General features: G+C 49.8%; 1 protein-coding gene across 1 annotated transcript in view; it reads left to right on the plus strand.

The window, feature by feature from the left end:
- The first annotated feature begins 293 nt into the window (after positions 1-293).
- The window catches only part of HK2 (hexokinase 2), a 60739-nt gene continuing 33990 nt past the window's right edge, over positions 294-27042 (plus strand). The window contains exons 1-2 of the mRNA XM_032352577.1: positions 294-850; positions 18973-19135. Coding sequence (XP_032208468.1) covers positions 788-850; positions 18973-19135 — 226 coding nt within the window. The 5' untranslated portion in view covers positions 294-787. The remainder of the gene's footprint in view (positions 851-18972; positions 19136-27042) is intronic.

The following is a 27042-nucleotide window of genomic DNA, read 5'->3' on the forward strand; positions in this document are numbered from 1 at the left end:
GTGACCCGTCTTTCCAGTCGTCCCACACGCCGGGTCTGTGATCACGCGCCCCCCACCCATAGCTAAGCCTGACGCGGCGGTGGCTCATGCGCCTTTCCGCCCCAGCCTCTAGCCACGGACCACACGTCCCATCCCAGCCGCCCGGCCCCGCCCCCTGCCCCGGGCGCGCCCCTCCAGTTTCCCGGCTCGGGTGTCGGAGGGGCCGCGCCCGCGGGCCGTGCGCACGGATTGGCTGCGCCGCGGCGGCGGGCGGCCCGTGGGCACACACACCCTCCCCGTGCAGCCAATGGGCGTGCGCGCGTCACTGACCGGGAGGCCCGCGAGCCGGCAGCCCCTCAATAAGCCACATTGTTGCACGAAACTCCAGAGCAGGAGTCCCCGGCCGCCGCTACCGCCGCGGTGTCATCAAGCGGAGAAGCTCCGTGGGCCAGAGCAGCGCGCGTGTGAGCCGTAGAGATCCGCTCGCCCAAGTGAGACCGGACCGAGATTCTTCCCAAGTTGAGCCTTTACTGATCCTCTGGCGAAGTTAGCGCCTTGGCGGTGGGGCAACCCGACACGTCGCCAGCAGTGATTTTTGGGCGCCTTCTAGCAATCAGGACTCCCCAAACCTGTTTACAGAGACCCTAGACTTTCTAGCTGGGCGTGCCATCGCCTTCTTTTTGTGCCGTCCGGATTCACTGCTCCCGGCCGGGCCCCCAAGCCCAGATACAAAGCGGTCGGACCGCGCTGTCCCCCGCACGCGCTCCAACCTCGGTTTCCCAACTCGGCGCCGTCGGGCCGCGGCAGGATGATCGCCTCGCATCTGCTCGCCTACTTCTTCACGGAGCTCAACCATGACCAGGTGCAGAAGGTAAGTAAGCGCTTGCAGGGGCGGCTGGCTCGCTTTTGACAAAGTTGTGTGGTCCCCGGCCCTCACTCTGGGGTCCCGGCCGGCCGGGACTCTCCTCCTTGACCCTGCGGGGAACCACTTCCTCTCCATTCGGGGTCGAGGACGCGGAAAAAGTCAGGGCTGCCGGGAAACTCCTGGGCGCGAGGAGCCACGTCCGCTAGGCACGGGCAGGCGTGTGCGCGCGTGCGAGGCGCCTGGGCTCGCGCACCGCGCGGCTCTCTGCCTTCCAGCCACCCTGCGCGCGCTCGCGCTTTTTTTTTTTTTTTTTTTCTACCACTGGAGGGGCGGGTCTCCCGGCACGTAGTCTGAGACTGCGGGTCCCACGTGGGAGGAACCCCTCTCTCGCTGCCGGAGTTCCGGCCAGAGCACGTGGGGGGAGAATCGTGGCTGGTGGGGGGAGGCTCTGCTGCCACGTGGGACTGCGCGGGGTCTCCTGTGCCAAAGGATGGCGTTCTGGGGACGTGCGGTTCCCCTCGGCGTTCCTCAGGGCCTCGCGGAGGTGCGCTTGGGGAGAGGCCGATCGGAGAAGGATCCGGGACAGCAGCCGAGAAACTCCGCCCGCCGTGCCCCCTCCCCGGAACTGAGGCGCCCGGAACTGAGGCCCCGCGAGGGGCGTACATTTACCCACAGACGTGCCCCGGGGCGGCCGGGCCCTGAGTACCCGGCGCCAGCCTCCAAGTAGGGGGCGAACTTTGGTTAATACTTCTGGTGCTCCTAAAAGTTACACGAAGGATCCCCCAGTCTACCCCCGCTTCCCGCTTTGCTGTCTTTGAAAAGTTTTCGGTAGGCAAACAAGCTTTTTCCTGTCCGAGACTCCGACAGGTCTGCCCACCTCGCTGTCGGCAGCCCCCCGCCCCCGCCAGTGCTCTCGGGCTAGGTCATTTACATAAGAAAGAGCTTCGGGCCCCGCCGGGAGCCAAGCTCTAGGTGCCTCCGGGTATGGGGTGGGGGTGGGGCTGGGCCTGAGGCGCTATCACTCTGCCGAGCACTGGTTTCTGAAATAGACGGGATTTCAGGGTTGGCACCTGACCCTGGACCTCAGCTAGGACTTGAGAAGAAGGGAGGGGTTGAGGGAGAGTGGGAGTGTCCAGAGCTGTGAGGCCGTGGCAGCGTTGCTTAATTACATACTTGAAATTTCTGTGTCTTAGAGGGAACACATTTGGGGTAGTGTCTTGACATAATTGTTGGGTGATGCGACCTGCTCGTACTCCCCTTCTGGGGATTCTGAGAGCAAAGGAGAGGGTGGTGGGTTACCTTCGTGGTGTTTTTCAGAGCCGTAGCAGATGAACCCCCAAATAAAACATGGCAGTACTTAGCCTCAGACTGGAGGAGGGGGGAGAGGGCCGCTGGTTTTGAGTTCATTTACTCTGCGTATAAAGGACTGTTGCTCTCTCATTCCTGGGATGTGGCTCGGCTCTGCGCTTGAATTCAGTTTAAGAATGTGTCTGTGAGCCGGCAGGATCTTGGCAACTTCTTTAGGCTTCTCTGCCCAAGAAGTGAGTTAACCCTTGGGGAAGAGTCATCCCTTGGCAAATCCTAAAGTAGGAAATTGTAGGATTATTAATCCAGGGGAGGTCTTGGTTGTGTATCACTCCAGGACATTTTAATTCCTTTACTAAATTACTCTCCCCTAATCCAGAGGAAGGAGGCTAAGACTCGGACTGTCTAGGTATGGTTGGGAGTCATCACTTTGGTCCCAGGGTGGAGAGAGCATAAGCCAGGGTATCTGGAAATGAGTTCTAATCTGTTTTGTGATTTATTAACCACAGGACCCTGAACAAGTCACTTTGCCTCTTTGGACTGTTGGTTTCTTTTTGTAAAACAGGAGTGACAGCAGCAGCCTTGTCCACTTTAAGGAGTTCTGAGGATAAAGCCGGGTAATGTAGCCTTGTCTTTTTTGTAGGCGGCCCTTACATACACTTGGAGCTTCATTTTAGCCTGTGAAGGTCTGGGTGGACTCTGGGTGTATTTCCTCTAAATCACCGATGGGGGCAGAATAGAGTCAGGCCTTTAATTTACCTGGTGTCAGAACCTGGGACTTGGCCTCCAGGCTTAGGTGAGCAAAGGGGTTTGATTCCACCTACCATTCTTTAGCAAGTAGGAAGAGAATCAGAGAATATTTTGGAAGTATCTTTTCTTCTTTTTAGGTAGACTCCACTGCATACCCAGTGTGAAACCCAATGTGGGGTTTGAACTCATGACCCTGAGATGAAGACTCTCAGCTGAGTGAGACATCCCAATATCCCTGGAAGCCTCTTTTCCAGTTCTGCTACAAGGATGAATTAGAGAAGGGTGAAGTTTGAGTTTAATTTTAGAGAGTCTTTTGAAAAGGTCTGGATTTGGACTCTTCTGAAATCCCCATTATCTTGCCTATTCTGGGTTGTAGTCTGAGGCATGGAAAACTTAGATGCACTTAGCCACAACTAGCCCCCTCACTCCCCCCAACTTGTCTTCTGATGCACAAGTCCAGTGTTTTGTACCATTAGCAGGAGAGTAAGAGTTATTTGCTCACATTTGCTGATTGACACTTTGAAACTTGAGAGCAAACACATCGGCATTTACTGTGTGCCAGGCCCTGGTTGAAGTTCTTTATGTTTGTTAGCTTATGTTTGCAACAGTTAGACAAAGCAGAAGCAGTTATTATCAGCATTGCTGTCTTACTGGTAGGAACAAAGGCACAGTAACTTGTCCAAGGTCACTGGCTCTTGTTGTAAGAGCTGGGAATTGAAGTCTTGCTGTCAGGCTCGAGAGCCCCATGCTCTTGACCATGCTCACCTGCTTCTGGGAACAAAAGTGGACTCCATCCTGGCCCTTGTCTGCATTCATTCTGGGATGTTGGCAGCACCGTCACCCAGCATGCCCAGAAATGCAACTAGCTCTTCTCTTGCTTACATTAATGGCACCAGTACTCTGTGGCTCTTCTGGCTGGGAGCTCTGGACTCATTTCATTGACTTTCCTTTCTGATCGCTACACATTTGTCAACCTGTCTGGCTTAATTCAGAGGCCTCCTAGGGTTTTTCTGTTTCCAGTCTCTTTCTGGAGCGAGACTAGAACATTTCAGAACCCTTTCTTAACACTGCATACTGAAGGCCTGTTGACCCCTCCATGTTCTCTACCTCATTCCCTGAGGACTTGCATCACCATTCGTTAAATGCCATGCTCTTCACACAAAGCACCTTTGCCCTATCATGGCTTTTTTTTTTTTTAAATGGGAGTTCTCATGACCAATTTTTTTTTCTTGTTTTTCTTTTTCAAGATTTGAGAGAAACAACAGCATGAGTAGGGGGAGGGGAAGAGGCAGAGGGAGAAGCAGACTCTCCACTGAGCAGGGAACTAACCCCACGCAGGGCTTGATCCCAGGACTCTGGGACCATGACCTGAGCCAAAGGCAGGTGCTTAACCGACTGAGCCACCCAGGTGCCCTATCATGGCATTTTTGTAGTCCCACCATACATCAGACTTGGTAGTTTTCAATTCCGGTTCCTTCCTTGGGGCAGGGAGAGTTCTGGCTGCTCACCTTTGTAGCCACAGTTTCTGGCCTTAGACTCTACTTTCATAAAGGCCGGAGGCTGATCCTGATCCTGAGGCCGATTCTGAGGAGCAAGGGAGGGAGGGTTTCGGGGTGACATAGGGAGGGTGAGGGAGTTTCCTCTCTTCTAGCAATCAAGGCTCTCCTCTGGGTGGAGAGATAGTGGGGTATTTTTGTTTTTTGTTTTTTAATCTGTTCTAACCATAAAAGTCAAATGAGGTATGCATCCCTTCCTTTAGCCGTTGGCCAATGTTTTTTTTAACATGCATGGACTGGTGACATACTCTCACTCCGGTTATGGAACAGAGATAGCTTGCTTGGGCTCCTGTCCCTGTTCAGTGAGGGGTGGATTTCAACTCTGGACTTGGGAGGGGGCAGGGAGTATCTTGGAAGCCAAAAATTCAGCAAAGCCCCCGAGAGTCAAGAAAGATAAGAGTTTTAATGTTTTTTGAGAGCTTAGTGTGGGTACCAGGTCCTCTGGCTATGATGTGGGAAACTGAAACCAAGACACCTTCCAGTTGTCTGGTGAGATAAGGCAGTAAGTAGTCAAGAGACAGTGAGGAGTGGCAGACCTTAAGGGAGCCGTGCTTGGTATGCCTTGAGTACCTGTGATGTGCCATGAATCTTCTGGTAAGGGTTAAAGTACCAAGAGTTAGCTACTGATCACAACCTTACTAAGATTATTTTTGACCGACTCAGTGGACATGGACAGGTACAGTTTCTCATTTGTTCAATGTGTACATAAGACTTAGCATCCTAATACTGTCCCTTCCCTGCCCAGAAGCAGCTGATGGTAGTAGGAATATTTTGTAGCTTTTGTTAACCATCTTTTTTTTTTTTTTTTTTTTTTTATCACCAAATTTCGATTTCAGAGAGTGCTAGGGAAGTACTTTTCTTTACCATCAAATTAATTAAAATTCCCTTGAGGCTCCTCAGAGCCAACTTTTTTCTCTTTCTTTCTTTTTCTTTCTTTTTTTTAAAACATCACTTTTCAAAGATGACCATTTCCAGCACCCTGAGGAGTTGGAGGGCAGTTAGGGGCCCTTTTCCAGGGGAAATCAAAACAACACAAACCACAACCGTTTTCTCAAAACCTGGCAGTCAGACTAAGGAGATCTGATACACTAAAAGATCTCAGGAACCCCAGAAAACTGACTTCCTTTGTTCAGATATTTCTTTCAAAGACGACTCCTGATAACGGTTCCTCATTATCATTGTTGAGTTGTGAAGTCAGCAAGTTTGGTTTGTTTTCCAGCACTGTGTTGTCTGGCTTTCCCTTTCCAAAGCAGTGGGGGGGTGGGGGTGGGGAGGGGTGGGGGTGGAGAGCAGATTAGATCCCAGAGTTCTTTGCCTGCGTCTTAATATCGCAGGTCAGGGGTCATAGGCCTTGCTTCCTTGCGCTGGAGGGGCTGTTGCTGCTCATTCCTGAAGCAGGTCTTCCAGCCTCACCACTCTTGGCATCTTGGGCCCTGTGATCCTTTATGAGGGGCTGTCTGTAGCCCAACCCTATAATAAAGAGCCAGAATTCCCACCCTATCTCAGTCTGTAGGGGCAAAACCTGTATTCTGTTTTGTTTTGTTTGTTTTGGTTGCTACTACTTTTGAGCTGTAGTTTTCAACTGCTAGCAATTTTGCCCTCCAGTGGATTTGGTAATGTCTGGAGAACTTTCTGTCTGTCACCATTTGGGTGGGTGTGGATGTTAGATTGCTGCCTCAAGTAGGTAGAGGCAAAGGAGATACGCCGTCTTACAGTGCCCAGGACAGCCACCGTGCAGCAAAGACTTTTTTGGCCCCAAGTATCTGTAGGTTGAGAAACTGCATCAGAAGAAAGAACACAGTTCATCCCGCCCTTCAGTTTTATGGCGCATTGTTCCTGCTCACCCAGCTAGTTAATAGTAGCTGTAACTAGGACCTTGGCTCTCAGCTCATAGCGTGCCAGGTCCTGGGACAGTCACGGTAGCACGTGTTCTTGAACAAAAGATGCATTTGAGATGAAGTCGCAGACCACTGCAGTCAGCAGATGTCTGTGCCCCCTGGCCGAAGGGTGGGGTACCTGGGTTACCAGGGCAGGTAGTGAGTGGGAGGGAAGTTGGCTCAGCTGTCCCCAGGAGAATCTTCCCCTGGTTGTTGCTGGGATTGCCATGGAGGCCAGGCTTCCGTCAGATTTCTGAACACCGCAGGCGGGGGAGCTGGCAGAATGTGGGTCCAGGAGCCACTGGCGCTGGGGACAGGACAGGGGCCCGTGATCCTCACTGAGGGCCAGTCCAGTGGTCACATTGGGAGAGGTTGTAGGGTGAGTGAGAGAGCCAGTCTCCCGGCCTTGAATCCTGGCTTATATAACCAGCTTTGTGAACTTGGGTCAGTTAATTTAACCTTTCTAGGCCTTGGACAGTTTTTGGATAACACCTTAATAGGGTTACTGTAGGGATTAAAGAGTAAATATATGTGAAGCTCTTACAGCATTGCCTGACACGTAGTCGTCAACTCTTTATGTATTAAATATTAGTACATGGAGAACTACATCCGTATAGTAACTATACTCTTAGATGAAAGGGGCCCTGCTTTTTCCCCAAGGGCTTGTAGGACATAATGGGTTCTGGAACATTGTCTCCATCTGTCTGATGTCGCATTAGAGGAGAAGACAGGGAGGGCAGAAGGATGGAAAGTTCCTGAAGCTGAGGAGTAAGGAAGCATCCTCACTGCCCTCCCTGTCTTCTGAAACTGTTTCTTTTCCTAGGCTTGGGAGGGCCATCCTTGAGTTCTTTCTCTGACTTGCTTTCCTTTGGGTCCCGTGGGAAGTAGCCTCCCCACTGGAGGTGGGAGGGGTGGGTGTCTCTGGGATGCCACGATCATTGTACCAGAGGCTGAAGCATCCTCAGTGGAAGGCGTGACTGATCACAGCAGTAGTTCTGCCCTTTTCACTGTAGAAACCTAGTCCTCCCTCCTCTTCAGTCCCTCTCCCACAGACCAAAGGCGCCCAGGGCATTGCTGAGGCCACTTACGCTGCATTTGGCCAGTGAGATGCCTGCTTAGCCTTCCTCACATCTGCCCCAGATTCTGCCTTTCCACTGGGGCAACTGGGGGTGGGGGATATCCTGGGCTGTTGAGTCCCAGGACCAGGTCATGGTAGGTTTTGGTCTCACTGACCCCTGGAGTTTGAAGGAAACCATAATTCCCACAGTTTTCGGCAGATCAGAAGAAGGGGCCCTGGCTGTCTTGGGTATCAGCAGAGAGCTCTTTGCCCCTCATATGGACTCCGGGCTGTCCAGTGTGGCCCCTCCGACACTTCCCTTCCCCCATCCCTGTATAGGCTTTGCCTCATCCAAACCCAGTTGGGAAGCCTTGTTTCCCTGAGATGCAGCTCTCTGTTAGGGTGGCTGTACTTTTTGCGCTTTGTCTGTGGGTCTCTAAGCAATAGCCTGACCTTCCTTACTTGGAAGGACCTTGGTCAAAACCTTGGAGTTAACTTAAGAGTGAGTCAGGGCCGAGAATCTGGCCCTTGGTGCCTCCCAGCCGGCCTTCCTGACTTTCCTCTCCTTAGCTCAGTGGTTCTACCTGAGAGGTGTGGTCGGTCCCTGTTGTTCTTTTTTTTTTTTTTTTTAAAGATTTTATTTGTTTATTTGACAGACAGAGATCACAGTAGACAGAGAGGCAGGCAGAGAGAGAGGGAAGCAGGCTCCCTGCTGAGCAGAAAGCCTGATGCGGGACTCGATCCCAGGACCCTGAGATCATGACCTGAGCCGAAGGCAGCGGCTTAACCCACTGAGCCACCCAGGCGCCCGGTCCCTGTTGTTCTTGAAAAACCTTACTCCTAGACTCTTCCTTCTGGCATCTCCATACTGTCTGATAAAGGAATGGAGCCAGATAGGCCATCAGAGTTAACAGAGGGCACACGAAGCTGCCACTTTTCCTTTTTCCCATTTGAGAGACTTCCTTCTCCTGCTTCCTGCTTCCTTCCACATTTTTCTCAACCCCTTGCCATGAAGCCTTCTAGCCATGTCTCATCAGTTCCATCCCCCATTCTGCAATTTCTCAAGCTCTTTAACCAGCACTACTAAGTGCTGGGCTCCGTGTATACTCTCTAACTCAGGCCATCCTTCAGCAGCCCTCCCTGGTAGACATTATTAGCTATTATTCAGATGAAGACACTAAGGCATAGAAAGGGACAGTACCTTGGTCAAAGGCAGCAAGCCTGAATTCAGTCTGACCCCAGAACCCAGGTCCTTAATCCCAGCATGGGGCTGCCTGCAACAACTAGAGACAGGCCACTTGTATTTCATTTTCATGGGGCTGTGAGTCAGGTGTCAGTTGGGAAGGGACCTTTGGATTATCTAATTCCAGTCCTTCCATTTTATAGATGAGGAAACCAGGTGCTGTGTACTAAGTGACCAGCCCAGGTTTATATAGGGCAAGCCCCAGAGCAGGAACCCAGTTTCTTGGTCCCTATTTCCCTTTTGGCACCAACTGTGCGGCATGAGCTCTTCTCATCAGTCAGGTGTGGGCTCCCTAAGAACAAAGGCAGGATTTGCTTTGTGGTCTGAACCTAGAGTAACCCTGTAATTTGTCCAAACTGGGCCACTTTTTTGAGAATAAAAGGGGACACTCTTAATACTTGGGCTGCTACCTCAGCGTAAACTGAGATTGTCCTGGGCAAATTGGGATGTATGGGCTGTCCTGCTTCTGGTGGGGTGGTGGTGGGGTGGGGGGGGGCCGACTGGGAAGGTCTGGGGCTGATGTGGGGCCGAGGGCCAGATGTGCGGGGGTTTGGTATGGCGGGTGGACGCTTGGCAGCAGGCGGGAGTGGGGAAATCAGCTATCCCTGTGCTGGAGGCTCAGGAGGCTCAGGGGGTATACTCTGATCCCCTGGCATGGGGCTGTTCGGGGAGGCAGAGTCAGACCCTTAGGGGACCTGGGTGACCAAATAGGACAGTCACACAGCTGGAGAGAAAACCCTGCTGCCGCCAAGGTCATGTGCAGTGAGGGCTCAGGCCTGAAGAACAGGGTCAGGCTCTGAGCTCCTGGGCATTCTGGAATGGCCAGCTCTCCCCTTCACCCCGGTTACTCTCCCACCCCTTCGGCACACCCGTAGCCCCTTATAAGTGACCATGACCTAGGCCTTGAGCACCTACTCTCATTACTGAGATAACTGCTGACACCACAGACGTAAATTTGGGAGCATGTACGTAGTTGGTGTCTTTAGTCCTCTGGGACCAGCGAGGGCAGGAGACAGAAGGTGTCAAAAGTATGTTGGCAGCTGGGAATTTGGGAGAGGCCATTTGTGCTGGCCCCTGAAGGGCAAAGTGGGAGTTTGTTAGGCCAGAGGATAACATTGTAGGTGTGGGGTTAGCATACACGCACATGCAACCTTTCTGAGACGCTCCTGAGAATTGTATTGATGCCTGCGTGATTTCAGTGATTATAAATCTGTATTTTATTACTGTGAAAGAAACTGCCTCTCTGCTCTTCCCCTCAGTTTGTAATTACTTGCTGACGTATTTGCCTCCTACCAGTAGACTGTGCCCCTTGCAGGCAAAGACTGGGCTCTCCTTTCCCCTGGTGCCCTCAGCCCCTGGCCTGGGCCCACTCCGTTTAGCACTCAAGTCCATTTTGGGTCAGTGAACTGTGCCGGGGTCATATACGTCTGAGGCATAGGATTGCACAGCTGCCCCCTATCCGGCCCAGAATGTCTGAGTATAAGAGGCTCCCAAGACCCATGTCCCAGATGCCCATCTTCTGGACCCCTGGCGGGTGCTGCTGCCTGAGGTCGGTCTGGCTGCAACTCCAGGCAGCTGAGGCAAGAACTGGAAGAACTGGAAAGCCTATGACTCACCAAGGTGCAACAGGATCCTGGGGGAGTGGCCTGTCGGCCTCCTAGGTCAGCTTCACACTTCCCAGGCGCCCCAGGCTCACTGGGGCTGGTGAGGGCATGGTGCGTCAGCTTGCAGCTTGAATCTCCTTGAGGTAGCCTGGTGGCCCCGGCGGGCTCCTTCCTTCCTGGTCCCATCTGAGGAGAGTGTTGTGGCAGATCTGTTACTTTTGGGCAGCTGCCTTTCAGAGGAAGGAGCCTTACAGAATCGAGGATCTGCTGTGTCTTGCCCTCCTCAGTTTATCTTTTTCTTTTCTTTCACTTTCTTTTCCTTTTTTTTTTTTAAATCAGAAACATCTGGCCTGGGCTTGGCACCATGACAGGATAAACTTGATGCTCTTTGCTCAGCCTTGGTCCTCCCAGAAGTCTGTGAAGGCGGTATTATTAATGAGGTCACCGATGGTAGTTACCTGGCTTTCCCAGTTCGGGCACACCTGTGCCCCAGGTTCGGGCACTCAGCTCACCCCCGGATGTAGGGGGTCATGCCGGGGACCTGGCCTGTGGTTTGGGGAAGCTTCTCTAAGGCTTGGTGTCCTCGTCAAAGATTTTGAGCTGACGCTGGCAAAGGAATAATGCAAAAATAAGAAATTTTTCTGAAAACGAAGTTGTCAGCCCGTGTCATCGGATAGAGTCACTGGAAGGCTGTGTATGGATGTGTTTATTTAGATCATGGGTCTTCCCTCTGGTTTGACCTCTTATACACTTCTTTGAGCTCCTTGGCCACTCTGACCATGTGGAGTGGGTAGACCAGGGCCTAGTTAGGGCTTTGCCCTTTTTCCTTCTTTTTTTTTTTTTTTTTTTTTAAAGATTTTATTTATTCATTTGACACAGAGAGATCACAAGTAGGCAGAGAGGCAGGCAGAGAGAGAGAGAGGAGGAAGCAGGCTCCCAGCGGAGCAGAGAACCCGATGCGGGACTCGATCCCAGGACCCTGAGATCATGACCCGAGCCGAAGGCAGCGGCTTAACCCACTGAGCTACCCAGGCGCCTAGCCCTTTTTCCTTCTTATGTTTTAAAATGGAACTACAATCTACACAGGAAACTGAAAAGACCAGGTAACCACACCACCCAGATCCAGTAACAACATTAGCGGCCCAAAGTGGAACCACTATCCCACCTTCTGTCAGCAGGGGTCTGTTTCTGCTTCGCATGAACGGACTCGTAAGATACGTCTCCTCTTGTGTCTGACTGCTTTTGCCCAGCTATATATTGTGAGATTCATCTGTTGTATGTGGCTGTATGTGATGGTAGGTGGTGCCTTTTTTTTTTTTTTTTTAAGATTTTATTTATTTGTGTGTGAGAGAGAGAGAGAGAGAGAACAAGCTGGGGGAGCAGCGAGCAGAGGGAGAAGCAGGATTCCTGCTGAGCTGGGAGCCCAATGCAGGACTCGATCCCAGAACCCCCTGGGATCATGACCTGAGCAGAAGGCAGAGGCTCAGCTGACTGAGTCACCCAGGCGCCCCTAGGTGGTGTCTTCCTAATTGCTGTGGTAGAGTATCCCCGCCCCCGCCCCCCCCCCCCACCCTCCCCTGTTTTGACTGGTCCTAGTAAAGCACACACAGACCAGTGAAAGCCCTGCAAGAGGGTGTGGTCTTTCCTAAATTTCTTAGGAGGAAGTTAGGTTGGAGCCCTGGAGCCTTTGTCTCCTGTCTGTATACATGACCTGATTATATCTTTGGGACAGGACCCATGTGCTAGGGAAGCTGAAATTCAGACAGTCTGCGCGGGGTCAGGAAGGAGCTAAAAGGTAGAAATTATCTGCTGTGCATCCAGCACTTTCTGGAGAGAAGGTTCTAGGTCTTCTGTGAGAAATACACAAAGCATGGGGAGAGTCCAGTGGCACTTCAGGGTGTCCTTGTGACCTTGGCCCTGATGCTTACGTGCTTGTGGCGTTGCTTTCTTAGCCGTTTGTTCGCTGGAATTCCATCTTCTGTTCAAGAGGATATGTCCTGTAGGGGATGACTGATGGGCAGTTGCTTGATCCCGTATTAGTTCTTTCGTCACCTTTCTAAAAGGATTAGGTGATGGAGCTCAGCTTTCGGTAAAAGGGACTGGCAGGAGGGACAACCAATGCACTTAGACTAGGTATAGGTCACTGGAGCTGAGAACCGAGCTCAGAGCTCCCTGACAGTCCAGGCAAAAAGGACAGCTCTCCTAGAGTCAGGGATTTGAATTTTGTTGGCCCGTAGCAGGAAGCGGTGACTCTGGGTGGTCAGATTCTCTCCTGGTGCCAAACCCTACAGGGAATTAACTGGTGGGTAAACAGCACAGTGACTTTACATAGTGAGGTGATCTTCATGCTCCTTCCTTCCCATGATCCAGTGATGATAAACGGTCGGTTGAAATAAGACTCATCCGAGGACATTGCAGTCTTCTGAATTCTGGTCCTGGAATTCATAATACCCTTTCAGGATCCTGGCCCACATCTTCTGAGCCCTTTCACATGATACCTCTACACTCTAGCTGACATGTACGTTGGATATGTATGTTCTTAGCCCAGAACACATGGTCTCCCCTGCCTGCTGGTCTCATGGGCCACGTACACCTAACACTTCCATGGACCCCTGCGCAGGGTGTTTGCCTTTGTAATCTACTGAGATCCATCCCTCCATTCAATTCAGAGACATTCATGGGGTCTACAATATGAGTTGAGTTCTGTGCTGCCTGGTAAAGTCCTAGAGAACAGGAATCTAGAGTTCTTAAAAAGATTATTTCTGTGTGTGTGTGATGTACAGTTCAATGACATTAAGTACGTATACACGGTATACAACATCATTACGATCCATCCATTTCTAGAAGTGATTGATTTATTTGAGAGCAAGAGAGAGCAAGAGCAAAGGCAAAGCACAAATGGAGGCGAGGGAGGGGTAGAGGGAGAGAGAGACTCTTAAGCAGAGTCCATGCTCAGCATGGAACCGGACGGGGGTGCTTGATCTCAGGACTCTGAGATCATGACCTGAGCCCAAATCAGGAGTTAAGTGCTTAACCGACTGAGCCCCCAGAATTGATTTCTTTTAAAATCCTGCTCTGTACACTGTAGTGCTTTGCATATAATTGGCTTTCAGTGGGAGAAGCTGGGGTTGCAGCAATGGCCAAAGATTCTGGGGTTGAATGCTGCAGATCTTATAGGTATTGAAATTTGAGGTTTCTTCTACCCTTTTCTTTGAAACCTCTTAAGGTATTCAAGGTGGGATTTGCAGTACTTTATATAACCGTCAAAACTGGAATATTGTTTGGGGCGCCTGGGTGGCTCAGCGGGTTAAGCCTCTGCCTTCGGCTCGGGTCATGATCTCAGGATCCTGGGATCGAGCCCCGCATCTGGCTCTCTACTAAGCGGGGAGCCTGCTTCCCTTCTTTTCTCTCTGCCTGCCTCTCTGCCCACTGGTGGTCTCTCTCTGTCAAATAAACAAAACAAAACAAAACAAAACCCAAACTGGAATATTGTTCTCTTCTGGATCAGAATAGCTCAGTCAGGACCAGTTTCCCTCTGGGACCAGACAGGGTGGCCTTAGGATCTCAGTGGTGGCCACAGGCGTTCAGTTGGGATTGGCCTGTAAGATTACATGGGTCCTTGTAGACCAGCAGGAAGACTGTCCTTTCTTGTTCTTGACAATACAGGAAGGTGTCTGGGGGATCCAGATTGTAACCTCAACTGGGTGACCTTGGTTTAGGCTGCCTCCAGGCCTCTTGTTTTTCTGAGGTCCCTTTCCGGTTACTTCCAGGTCCTTCTTTTCAGGGTCTCCCCATCCATATGTGGCCAGGCTGTGTCTTGCCCACCCAAGCCACTGCACACTTTTAAGTCGATCTGTGTGAGGGTGACCTGTTCTCTCCATTCTTTGCGTAAGTTCCCCTCCTTCTAGTGCTAGTCTGGGGGAAAATGTGGACACTTAAGTGTGGACACAGACTTCTCATTTCGGGTGTTGTTTTATTTCATAAAGAGGATGGGGTTAATTCCTCTTTCGAACTTCTCCCATCTCTACTCAAGTTCTCTAGAGGAAACAGGCGTGTTGGGCTTGCGTGTTATATGGGAAGAAAGACCAAAATTGCCCAATGAGGAAGTTCTAATCTCAAGATTGCTAAAGAGCTGTCATTTAAAACTACTATCTCTTTCTCTTTCACACACATGCTTGCCTTTAGGCAGGCATGTGGCCTTCTATACCTCAACTGGGCCTTGCTTCCAGCATGCCTCTGTTTCCCCAGCTTGGAAAGCCCCTCCCATTCCCTCCCTCTCCCTGATAGGATTGTTTTTTTTTTGTTTTTTGTTTTTCCCTGTTAGGAATTTAAAGAGAAACAGCTCAGTGTGGTCGGCTGCACACTCAACACAGAAAGAGAAGGAACAATTTGGGGAAACAGGGTTTTGTTAACCCTGGATGTGACTAGAATGGGGTTAAGAAATGTCATTGGCCGTTTAAGGGTGCCACTTGCCAGGCGGGGGACTGTAGGAGAAAAAGAGAAGGAGTAGATAGATAGATCTCTGTGTTCCCCATTTATTCCAGTGACAGCTGTGTGGGGCCGGTCATCCCGTTTTATAGGGAGGAGACTGGATCTCCATCAGAGTGACTGGTGCAGTGTTACACACCTGTCCAGATGCCACAGCCAGGACTCGGACACTGGTTTTCCTGATGGCCCAGCCTGCACTTGACGAATGCTAGCTGTGAAATGAGGGCTGACCTGACTGATTCTGCTTTGATAGTTTCCAGTGACCTAAGTGTTTCCAACAAGAACAGGGTTTACTCTTTCCAATTCCCAGCCCCCCAGGATCAGCACAGGTTTATTTCACACTTAGCCTCCTGTCTTCACTGCTGACTTTCAAAGCCTCTGGGTGGAAAAGTGGTAAAAATGACCTTAGGCCATGTTTGGCCAGAGCCCAGCCCACCGTTATCACGTGATTGGCCTGGGGGCTACGAGCTGCAGGAGAGGCGAAGGTGTTTGAGCACGCAGGGCCAAAGGTTGGTCAGTTAGTCAGTCTAGTAGGGATCTTTGGGCTTCTTTTTGTTTCTAAAAAGGTCCTCATGTCAGTAATGCTGGCGTGCAGGCAGGTTTAGGAACTCTTACCCAAATGGCAGAATGGAGACTAGACAGAAGTTACCAGAAAGCAGACTCATCTTAGAGGACAAATTTTCTAACAACTAGAGCTGACCAATAGTAGTAGCTAACCAACTCATGAGTACTGAGTGTGTCATGCTTAGAAGTGTTTAGACCAAGGCCTGATGGGCCGTTGGGGTGAGAGAGGCAAACTACACATACTCGAATGCTCTCTGCGGTGGGACTCTTTGAACATGACGAGGGCATTTTTAAAGGTGAGTATTTATTAGTTGTGGTTGTACTACCCTTGCCTGTATTTGATATCTCTTGAATGACTTTGTCCCATGACTTTGGGCCTGGTGCTCCCTCCCTCTGGCTACACCGTGGGTGAAAGTTGGCAGGGTTCTGCAAAGTATATTCATTTCCTTCCCAGTCAGTCTAGGAAAATTGTCTTTGTACGGAGACTACTGCTTGTTTCCGGCTTCTGCTTCCTTTGGCCACCCTTCGTGCAACACCGCAGTGCCTGCCAAGGCTGGGTGGGCCCCACGGTGTGTTTAAGGAAGCTGTGACATTCCACGATTAAGCAGCCCTTCCCTAATAAACTCAGGGCGGCCACATCATCATGCTGTGAAAGAAGGGAAATTTGGGCCAAGGTGCTCTGGTTGCATTTTTCAAAGCTGTCCCATATCATTTCTCTTAGTCTCCTGTGTTAGAGAGGAAATCAAGGCCCTGGGGTCCCTTAAGAAATCACAAGGCACCACACACCCACACCAGGAGGGCTCATGAGACAGGTGAAGGGAAGATGATGGTCCCAAGCACCCAGTCTGCATCCTAGCTCTGTCCCTTCACATCGAGTAGCTTGTAAGCAGGGATATAGAAGTTTTACAAAAGGACAATGGAGATGAAGGCAGTAAAGTCACAGGATGGTGTCTGGCAGGTAAGAAATACTTGGTACATGTTGAGCTACGGTAACAATCATCATTATTGTTTTCCTCTGTCACTGAACACTGTGCTCTGCCGTTGGCCTGCCCTTTTGACCCCGGGGGATGACTGGAATAGAACCTGGCTTTTCCGTGGGGATGGCCAGCCTGAATGCACCACGGTGCCCTTTGGCCTATGGAGACCCCACTGTTGGCCAGTGGAAGGGGGCATTCAACTAGCAGAGTGGACAAGCCGGGCTGCCCAGTCCACTCCCAGCTTGCCCCTTTGCAGCTCTGACTGGGCATGTCGCCTCCCCCCTCTCAGTAGAATGGAGATAACACTACTTACTTGCCTCTCCCAGGGTTGTTGTGAGGATGTGATGAATTAATGGCTGTGAGGCCTTGAGAGCAGTGTCTGTGCCACATAAGGGTTTACTGTTACTACTGTTGCCCACCATGGCTGGTGTCCACACAGCCCTGAGAGGTTGCAGCAGACGGTGGTGCACTCAAGGCAAATGAGCTACGCGAGGGGTGAGGTCAGGAAACAGAAAGGATGATTGGGTTCTTCCTGATTTAGACTGATGGACTTAGGCACTCTGGTTTGCAGTAAATGCTGGCCACAGACCAGTTCTGGGAATTCCTCATTTCTGCAAACTTGAAACCCCGCATGACAAACCTGGTCCTTCTGTTGGCTGGGATGAGGGGTGGACAGGAGAAGTGGCTGAAGACCTATACCATTCTCCACGCCTGCCCTGTTCTGTTTCACCGTGTGCATGCGAGGGTCGCGTCTCAGTGTGGTATTTTAACCACGTGGTAATTGTAGAGCGGGCTGGGCTGACACACCAGGGACTGTCGTTCGACTCGCTTGCATTTTACTCTTTTCAGCATTTTACTCCAGACTCTGATCTTTGAGCTTTTGGGATTTTAGAAGAGTGATCAAAGATGAGTCCTGAGTGGGATATTTGAAATGACCCAAGAGGGGCTGATCTCCTTATTCCACAGGGGAAGAAAGAGGCCCCAAGAGAAGGATGTACCCTCGATTGCCTAGGGAGTTAGGATACAGCCTGGAACAGAGGAAGGTGTAAGAGGACTGTCTCTGTTGACCAAACTGGTTGGTTCTTTTTCTTTCCTTTCTTTTTTTTTTTTTTTTTAAAGATTTTCTTTATTTATTTGACAGACAGAGATCACAAGTAGTCAGAGAGGCAGAGAGAGAGAGAGAGGAGGAAGTAGGCTCCCCGCTGAGCAGAGAGCCCAAGGCGGGGCCCAATCCCAGGACCCTGGGATCATGACCTGAGCCGAAGGCAGAGGCTTAGCCCACTGAGCCACCCAGGCGCCCTGGGTTGGTTCTTTTCTTAAAGGATTAAGCACCTTGTGCCCTTCCTCTGGAAATCTTAGGCTGCAGGTTTGGTTTTAAAAAAAAGAAAGAAATTTAAGAAGTTCTGACTAAAAAGGCTGGAAAATAGAATAGGCTGTACTGCTAACAACCACATTTGTCTGGGAACTCTTAATTATAAAAAATGTGTGCATTTTTGTCAAAATTGAGCAGGGGCAGGGAGCAGGCAGGAAATTTCCTTGTTTCCTACAGCAATACCAGGCAGTGATCCTCAGCCAGCTTGGCCACTGGGGACCCCTGTTTCAGGGCTGGGGAGAGCAGGGTTGCTTGGAGTCACACAGTTTGCTGATGAAGCTGGGAGGACTGTGACCCTTAGCCTTGAGGGGATAGTTGGGGCCTGGGCTGAGGTTCCTGATTGTCGACCCCTATCCTGCTGTGGTCAGCAGCGTCACCTGTCCCTGACAGCGCTGCCGAGAACGGGTGTTGTGGAAACTTACGTGCCTCATGGTAGGGATTCTGTCAGACTTCTTCCTGATAGGAAAAGACTGGGAATGTCCACAGCCAAGGCAGATGGGAGCTTCCAAGAAGGAAATGGTGTGAGAGGGACTTCTAGCGCTTCTTTGATTGGTGGTAGTAAATCTGGGGAAAGTTGATATAAATTTAGGGGAGTTGGCTCTGCCTCTGAGGAGAGGAGAGCTTGAGTTGTTACTTATGTAGAAGTTCTAGTCTGTGTCCTCACCTGCCGGGGGATGCAGGGATGAACAGATAACACACAGTTCTTCTAACCCTCTGTGCTTATGATTTAGACACTAAGAAATACATACAGTGAGCCCCAGGAGGGTGGGGGTGCTGCGGAGATCATGTGGGGCCTTGGAAGGGTTTCAGGTTTGGTTCTAATGGGAAGCCTCTGAAAGGTTTTTTTAAAGCAGGGGAATGGTTGGAGTCTGGCTGGGGGTGGAAAATGGTTGGGAGAGGGAACGGCTGGCCGACTTGAGGATTGTGTAAGTGAGGCAAGAGGAAGGAGCTGCCACTGGCCTCGAGGTGTGTGCAGAACAAGGAGGGTCAGATAAATGCCAGTTCCTAGAACATTGTCAGAGACCCTTAAACTCAGCTTTTCTGGAAAGAACTCTCCCTCTTCCCTCATGTGCCTTTCCTCATCTTTACCACTCTTCAGAAGTAAAGTTAAACCTATTTTTCTCATCTTATCTTTCAGTTTAGTTCTTTCTTATTTTTAAAGATACCTTGTCAAATAGATTCCAGTTAAGTGGTCTTGAATAATAACCTTCTGTGCATAACAGGTTTTATCCTTTTGAAGGGCTGAGGGATGTTCCATGACGTAGATGCACACCACACTGTGTGAACGTCCCAGTCTCTAACTCTTGTTCCCCTCCTCCCTCCCGCTCTTTGCAGGTCGACCAGTATCTCTACCACATGCGTCTTTCCGATGAGAACCTTCTGGAGATCTCTAAGCGGTTCCGCAAGGAGATGGAGAAAGGGCTTGGAGCCACCACCCACCCCACGGCTTCGGTGAAAATGCTGCCCACCTTTGTGAGGTCTACTCCAGATGGGACAGGTGCTGCCCCTGGGGGGATGGCTTTGGGCACTCCATCGCCTAGGGGAGATTTGGGTGGCTTTTCTTTTGGGACTGAAAGAACAATGTATCAGCAAAGGTTCTTTGGTTTCATACCTCAGAAACCAGCCCTGGCTGGTTGAAGCATACAGGAATTTTTTTTTTTTTTAAAGATTTTATTTATTTATTTGACAGAGAGAGAGATCACAAGTAGGCAGAGAGGCAGGCAGAGAGAGGAGGAAGCAGGCTCACCGCCGAGCAGAGAGCCCCATGCGGGGCTCGATCCCAGGACACTATCATGACCTGAGCTGAAGGCAGAGGCTTAACCCACTGAGCCACCCAGGTGCCCCTGAAGCATACAGGAAATTTAATGAAGTTGATGGGGAGAGGTAATCAGGAAGACTGGAAAGCAGGCAACTGTGGCAGTCAGGGTAGAAGTAAGTTTTTGTCAGCCCTGCCGAGACATTGCTGCCACCCATTTTTCTCCTGTCCCTGTGCTGAGACAGGCTGATCGGCTCAGTTTGGGAGCTCGCAGTCCCACTGAGATTGCACAGTCATGGTGAGGAAGATCAGGCATGTCTGAGGTGGTCACAGCCAGAGGCCAGGGCATTCATTCTACGTGGCACATTCCACAGCCTTGCTGGAAAAACAGTATGGTACAGATTGTCCTTAATGTGTTTCTGGAACTCTGTGGAAAAAAAAAAAGTACTTGAAGCCCATATACGCTTGGGAGAATGTGAAGAGCCACAGTGCCTCTCTGGGTATTAAAGGCTCTGAGGGTGTGCACGAGAATCTGTCACGCTTGGTTTCATCCCCTTCTCTGGCTGGATGCAGACCCTGTATTTTGTGGAGTGCCACCCAGCAGGTAGTTTAATCAAACCGGAGTAAAGGGGGTGGTGGAGCTGGAAGTGGGCCAGAGAGCCTTGCACGCACACCTAGAACAGTGGGTCTTTCTTCAGTCAGCACAGGGGAGTAACAGTGTAGGGGTGTGGGCAGAACTGTCTGGGTAACATCAGCGGCAGCATCTGCCGTGTGCGACGGAGTGACGGGGCTGCTGGTAGAGACAGGGCGAGGCCCGAGGGATGTGCTCGAGTGGGTGCTAGGATGCTGAGTCCTGCTGTCCAGAGGCGACCGCATCCTCCAACAAGGGACAGAATGGGGCCGTGTCAGTGCCTGTTCATCGGTACATGTGAGGTACCTGGAGCCCAACGGGGGAGCAGTGTGGGATAGCCACCCGCATGGGGACTGTAGGGAAAGAGCCCAAGGGGAGAGCCAGCAAGCACAGGCTCCTTGAGGCTAACCTGCCTGAGAGCCTCCAGGGACCTGGTTTGTCTAATGAGACTTTGGTTCTTTCAACAATTTGGAAAATATTATATATTTGCCTTGGGACTCAGCCTGAACCCAGTGCTGCAGGGGTGGCCGGGTTCGGGGTTCCTCCGAGTGTGTGTGTGTGTCAGCCCAGCACTAAGTTCCCTGAGGTGAGCGGCCAGCCCCGATCCCTGGGTATCCCTCATATGCCCTCCAGATCAGCACTGTTGTCTGTACCAGCTGCTCCCTCTGACTGGCAGCCACACCCGCTTCTATTGTTTTTATTTGACATTCTGATAAATTTACTGGCTCTTTAGGGCCAGGGACATTGTTTTATTTCAGGCACCACCACTAGGCAAGTACCTCAAGTGTCTACTACATTTTGACTGTCTAAGAACTTTGCTGAGCACCCATGTGTGGTCACTCATTTCCTTTTTGTAAAACCATGTAAGAGAGGGACACATTTTATCTGTATTTTTTTAAGAGGAGGAATTTGAAGCTTGGATGGTCTGATACTTGCCTAAGGTCACACAGCTAATGAGAAGCTGAGTCAGGATTCAGACTCATATATGCCAAAGGTCGGGCATCAGGACTGCCGCCGGTCCATTATGTGTGTGCGTGCACGCGTGAGGCTGTGCGCTCAGCGCCAGTCACACGGCCCGAGCGCAGCTGAAAGTGTTTGAAATGTGGGGCCAGATGTCCGGCTTCAGCAGGTGAATACATTTGTGAATACAAATACAAATACAAAGGTATGGGACCAGCTTTGAACCTTCTCACTGCTTTCCTGAGATTGGAGACCTGGACACTTACTGGCCTGTGCCTTATAAGAGTTTGCACTGATTACTGTGCCATGTCATGGGGTCTTCTTCCGTGACCTCAGACTGGAGTCTTGGGAACCTGTCTTGTGTCCCAAGGTGGAGATGAAAGTGGCATTTAGCCTGTGTGCCCATGAGCCACCGGGACTGAGGTGGGAGCCAGAGGCTGACCCTCCCTTGCAGCATTCTCGGGCAGAAGGGTCTGGGGCAAGACTTTCTGCTGGACTTCCACAGGGAGATTTTACCTGACTTTGGTGATGCACAGAGTAGCTCTTGCTAATATCGAATTCGACAGGGTAAATGGGGATGGTGTGTAAAAGGAATAACGTGTACTGGAATGCTTTATTCCCTTAAGTGGAGCAAGTGCCCCAAGTGTAGGAACTCCAGTGCTCAGCCCTGTCGTTTCTCTCCTGCTGGGGTCCTGGGGCCAGCTCCTCACCCTGGCTCTCTGGGACTCAGCATTTACTCCTCTGTACAATGAAGAGGTGGATCTGGCAGTCTCAGTCTGCTGTACGTGGGTACTGGAACCAGCGTGCTGTTCACTTATGCACCAAAAAAATTCTTTGACGTTTTGTGATGAGGGCAAAACCCTTAATGTCCATCAGCTTGGCACTGGTCAGTTTGTGCAGAAAATGGTCCTCTGCAAGCCATTATAAAGCATGGGATCGATTTACACATATTCATACGGTATAAACTCATGTATTTATATGTGCATAAAGGAATACAAAGTCTCAGGGACACACACTGAACTATTAGTTGCAGTTTTCCTGGTCTGTGAGGTTGGCAGTAACTAGTAAAGTGGAAGGTGTGCATATATGTTAACTCAGGAATGCAGTCTCCAGCTGTATCGTAACTTGAACAGATTCCTTATGAACCTACGAGGCATGTTTAAGAATGTTCAGAAGGAACAGTCTGGCCTGGGGTGGGGGTGGTCTTTGCTCAAATGATGCCTTTTCCACGCCTTATAACATTGTTGCTTATAATGACAGCATATTGGAAACAGTTTATGGACTATCCCTGTGGAGGGATACAATGTAGCAGTGTTACATAAATGTGTGGGTATTAATAAGGATACACCTGGAGGAGGGACTGGTACCTCCTAGTAGCTGGATGTAACTTCAGATCCCTCAAACGATGCTGGGCATTGCTTATGGACACACACACATCGTAAAATTATTGGGATCTCAACTGGAATATATATCCAACATGAATGATAGGAATTGCCATTGGAAAATCAAGAAAGGAGACTGAACCTGGGGAGGGGAACATGAGGGGATGTAATTTCGAATGGACAACGTCAAGGCTTTCGGTTCTATATTTTGTGAGTTGTAGCTCTGAGTTACGGACTGTGGCGATAAGGATCCACCCTTCAGTAGATAAAGCCGATCTGAAATGAAAATTCGGCTTTGATATTGGCACTGCAGTAGATTGCCTGGAAGAGAGACCGTGGGTCAGTCATGTATAGGGATCTCTGCCTCTCCCCAGACAGTCTGTGGTGCATCACCGGCTTCCCTGCCCAGGCCACAGCCTGGGTTCTGTTGCTGCTACTGGTGGTGATGTGTCTCTCCCATTGAAGGAGGGGGCAAGGGGGTCTTTGCTCAAGTGATGCCTTTTCCATGATGGCCTTCCTCAGAGCATTCCTTTCCAGCGTTCCCTTTTTGAAACTGGGAAATTAAAATTATGATCTAAATCTCTGATCTAGAGGGACCTAATCTTTAAATCAGTGGCTTTCTAGCTTTTCTGGACTGCGTGCTTACACCAAGCAGCACCCATGTATAAATATTTATACAGAGCTGAAACAAGTTGCAGGGACCAATGTCTATTCTTATATGTGGTGCAGTCGGATATTGCTGTCTATTCCTTTAAAAAAGCTGCTGGTCAGGAGCCCCTGAGGGTTTTTTTTTCAGCATGCAGTGTGAGCGATGCTGCCTTAAAAGCTTGTCCCCCATTTTTGTCCTAGATGGGTGTTTGTAAAATTGTCTTCCTCTGGGGGTGAGGGGCGGGGAGGTGTTTCCAGGGCAGTGTTGAGTGGGGTGAGGATCTGAATTCTATTTTAAATGGGGTTGAAGTCAAGCTGTGGGCCTTCAAGCAGTTCATGTATGCCTGGATCCTCAGTTTCCTCATTTGTACCATTAGGGGACTGGAGGACCTAGAATTAAGGGAAAAGCAAATATGTGACCTTCCCACGTGTTCTATAAATGAAGACCTGTGCAGCCATCACTCACCTTTGCAAGAGCCATGGCCAGCACCAAGTTCACTGAGGCAGGGTGGGTAAGGCTTCTGGGTCCTTCCTTTTGGAGGGTTCATCCCTATCACCAGAACCCCTGCATTTGGGAGCGAGGACCAGGTTCTAACTCTTACTTCTATGGGCCCCAGCTGGCCAATGGTAATGAAAGTCCTGGTGGAAAGTGTGGGAGAGACTTCAGGAAGCTTTAGGCTGGCCATTGATGATGCAGGTCTCCATTCTACTGAAGGGAAATGAACCTCCATGTAGTGGTTTGAGGTCTGTGGGAGAAGGAAAGGAACGAAAGTGGACACCAAACCCAGAGGAGCTGATTCTAAAATAGCCACACTTCATAGATCGTGTGGACCATCTTTGTACAGAAATGTCATTGGCCCAGAGAAAAATGAAATACATGTAGATGGGCCAAGAATATCTTACTCAGATGGCCGTCAGGGTATATAAAAAAATCCTCCCCCTTCCTCTGCCTCCCCCACCCCCCAGTTTTAAAAAGTTGAAAGAATTGTATAACGGACATCTATATACAGACTGTCTAGATTCTCTTACATTGATATTTTACCAGATTTACTTTACCATTCTCATCCACGCTTCTACCCATCAGTCTATCTTGTTTTATTTGGTGCATCTGCAGAGTAAATTACAGAAATCAGTTTATTTCAGCCCCACAATTTCAGTGTGTACTTTACTCACTAGATGTCAATATTTGTTTTCTTTCTAATATAAAATTTACATACAGTGAGATGACAAATTGTAAGTATCATCCAATGAGCTGACAGATACGTACAGTTTTAATAACAGTGTATATATTTAATACAACCCCCATCAAGAGAGAGGACATTACCACCAGCCTAGAAAGTTCCCTTGTGCCCCTTCCCCAGGCAGTCCTGACCCTGACTGCCAGAAGCAATCACTTTTAAATTTTCCATGTGCATGAGTCTTGCCTGTTGAACAGCTTTCCATAAATCTAGTCATCTGGTATTTACTCTTTATGCAAGTCTTCATCTACGTATGATACCATGGGCTTTATCTAGGTTGTGTTTATCAGTAGTTCATTCCCTTTGGTTGCTGATTTCATGGTATGTTTGGAAGCCTATGTGGGGTGCATATTGAGGGACACCTGGGCTCTTTCCAGTTTTTGCCCATTAGGACTAAAGCTGCCATAGCCATCTTTGCACAAGCCTCTTTGTGGACTCATGCCTTTGTTTTCTGGGGTAAACAAGTAGGAGTGGACTTTCTGGCTCATAAAGCTTGGTGGGTATTTTATTACAAGAAACTGCCAGACTTTTTTCCCAAGGTGATCAAACCATTCTGTTTTATATATTTTTTTTTAATTTTTTTTTTTTTATTTCCAGCATAACAGTATTCATTATTTTTGCACCACACCCCGTGCTCCATGCAATCCGTGCCCTCTATAATACCCACCACCTGGTATGCTCCCACCAACAGTGTGAGACTGACACCTGCCCCTCATCCTCACCAGTATTTGTTGTCTGTACCCTTCCTCAACCTTCTCTCGTTTTTTTTTGTTTGTTTGTTTGTTTTGTTTTGCTTTTTTGTTTGTTTGTTTGTTTTCAGTGCAGAGTTGAATAAAGAAAGCATGTGTTTGTATCTGCCAGGAACCCCGCCATCTCTGGGCTCTGTGATGGCTCTCCGTAGGCAGCCCTGCCCTAAGCCATAGCTGGGTGTGTGATCATGGTGCTAGCCCCAGTCCTGTCAGCAGGCTTACCACGTGCATCCCAGGGATCCATCCGGCTTTCGGAGAACAGAACTGTTCTATCTGCAGAGTAAAAACTTGGGAATAATTGATACCATTTAATGGGCACCCACAGTATCTGCTAGGCGATTTACATAATCTGTTTAGTCCCCATGCAAACTCTCCAAGAGAGACTTCCAATTTAAAAATAAGACAACCAACGCCAAAGGCAGTGGGTGACTGCCAAGGTCACACATGGCCAGTGAATGGCAGAGGTGAAGAGGTGAAGAGGTTAGGCCTTAAGCACGGGGCGTCCTGACTCCGTGGCCAGAGGATTCATAATTTACATCCACTCCTATTGCTGAAAAAGTTTCCAGAGCAGATTGGGTTATCATCTTTTTTTAAAGATTTTGTTTATTTATTCAACAGAGAAAGATCACAAGTAGGCAGAGAGACAGGCAGAGAGAGAGAGGAGGAAGCAGGCTCCCTGCTGAGCAGAGAGTCCCATGCGGGACTCGATCCCAGGACCTTGAGATCATGACCTGAGCCGAAGGCATAGGCTTTAACCCACTGAGCCACCCAGGCGCCCCTGGGTTATCATCTTTTTAAATGCATCCCAGATAGGGGTTGGCTTGGTACCATTAAAATAAGAAGCTCAAGTACAACCCAGCTGAGAATCTGCTCATATCCCAGATGCAAGTTCCAGAAGTGAAGTGTCTTTGTGCGGTCTTTGTTATCCTCTTTTTGCACCAAGATTGTTTAGCTATAAAGATGCCTTGTAAGGCCCAGTGAGTTGAAGGCTTTACTGTATCAATCATTTGCTCCTTTCCCACTTCCCTGAATTGGGAGTTATTTTCCCAGGTGACTATATCGTCCAGCAAGACTGAACTGCCGAGAGAGCAGGGGGTGATGAGATGGTGGTGACAATGACAGGCTGTAGGCTTACCAAATGGCAAGCTGCCATGCTGAGCACTGACTTTGAGCAATCTCATTAATTTGGATCGTGACCCAGTGGTAGGCACTAGGAAACCCATTTTATTTTATTTTATTTTATTTTTTTTTTTTTTAAAGATTTTATTTATTAATTTGACAGAGAGAAATCACAAGTAGACGGAGAGGCAGCCAGAGAGAGAGAGAGAGGGAAGCAGGCTCTCTGCTGAGCAGAGATGCGGGACTCGATCCCAGGACTCTGAGATCATGACCTGAGCCGAAGGCAGCGGCTTAACCCACTGAGCCACCCAGGCGCCCTAGGAAACCCATTTTATAGAAAAACTAGATTTGTTTGATGAGGCAACTTGCCCAGAGTCACATGGTGAGCTAATGGAAGTGTTTGATTTTAAGCCCGCCCACCGAGTGTCAATGCGCAGGTGCTTAGCCACACCACTAGCCAAGCGATTTATTCTTCTCTGCCTCCTGCCCCCCTCCCCTTGCCCCCTGCCGCCCGCTAGCACAATGCATGCATTCTTCGGCCAGTAACTCAGGCCTGTTTCTTGGGTTTGGTTCCGTAGAGTCCCCACCAAGGCTGGTCCTTTGGGGCAGCAGTATGCTGAAACTGCCTTGTACCCCACCTTCAAAGAGTGAAAATTGTCCTTGGGGAGATAAGGCTTCCACAGTTCAATGATGACAGAATGGTACCCAGTCATGTAATGTAAGCACACAATGTGATAGAGAGAGACGAGGCTGCCGGGAAGTTGCACGGAGGCGAGTATACCCGAAAGGAACCCTTATCTTGGTTGCTCAGCATTATATCAACAGGCGTGCAGTGAGGACTGATCAGTAACCAGCACACAAACAAGTTAGTGGATTTATATGGCGTCGACAGTATAAACCAAAGATTGTATCGATAAGTGGT

The sequence above is a fragment of the Mustela erminea genome, chromosome 7 (assembly GCF_009829155.1).
Source record: "Mustela erminea isolate mMusErm1 chromosome 7, mMusErm1.Pri, whole genome shotgun sequence".
In the NCBI taxonomy this organism is placed as follows: Eukaryota; Metazoa; Chordata; class Mammalia; order Carnivora; family Mustelidae; genus Mustela; species Mustela erminea.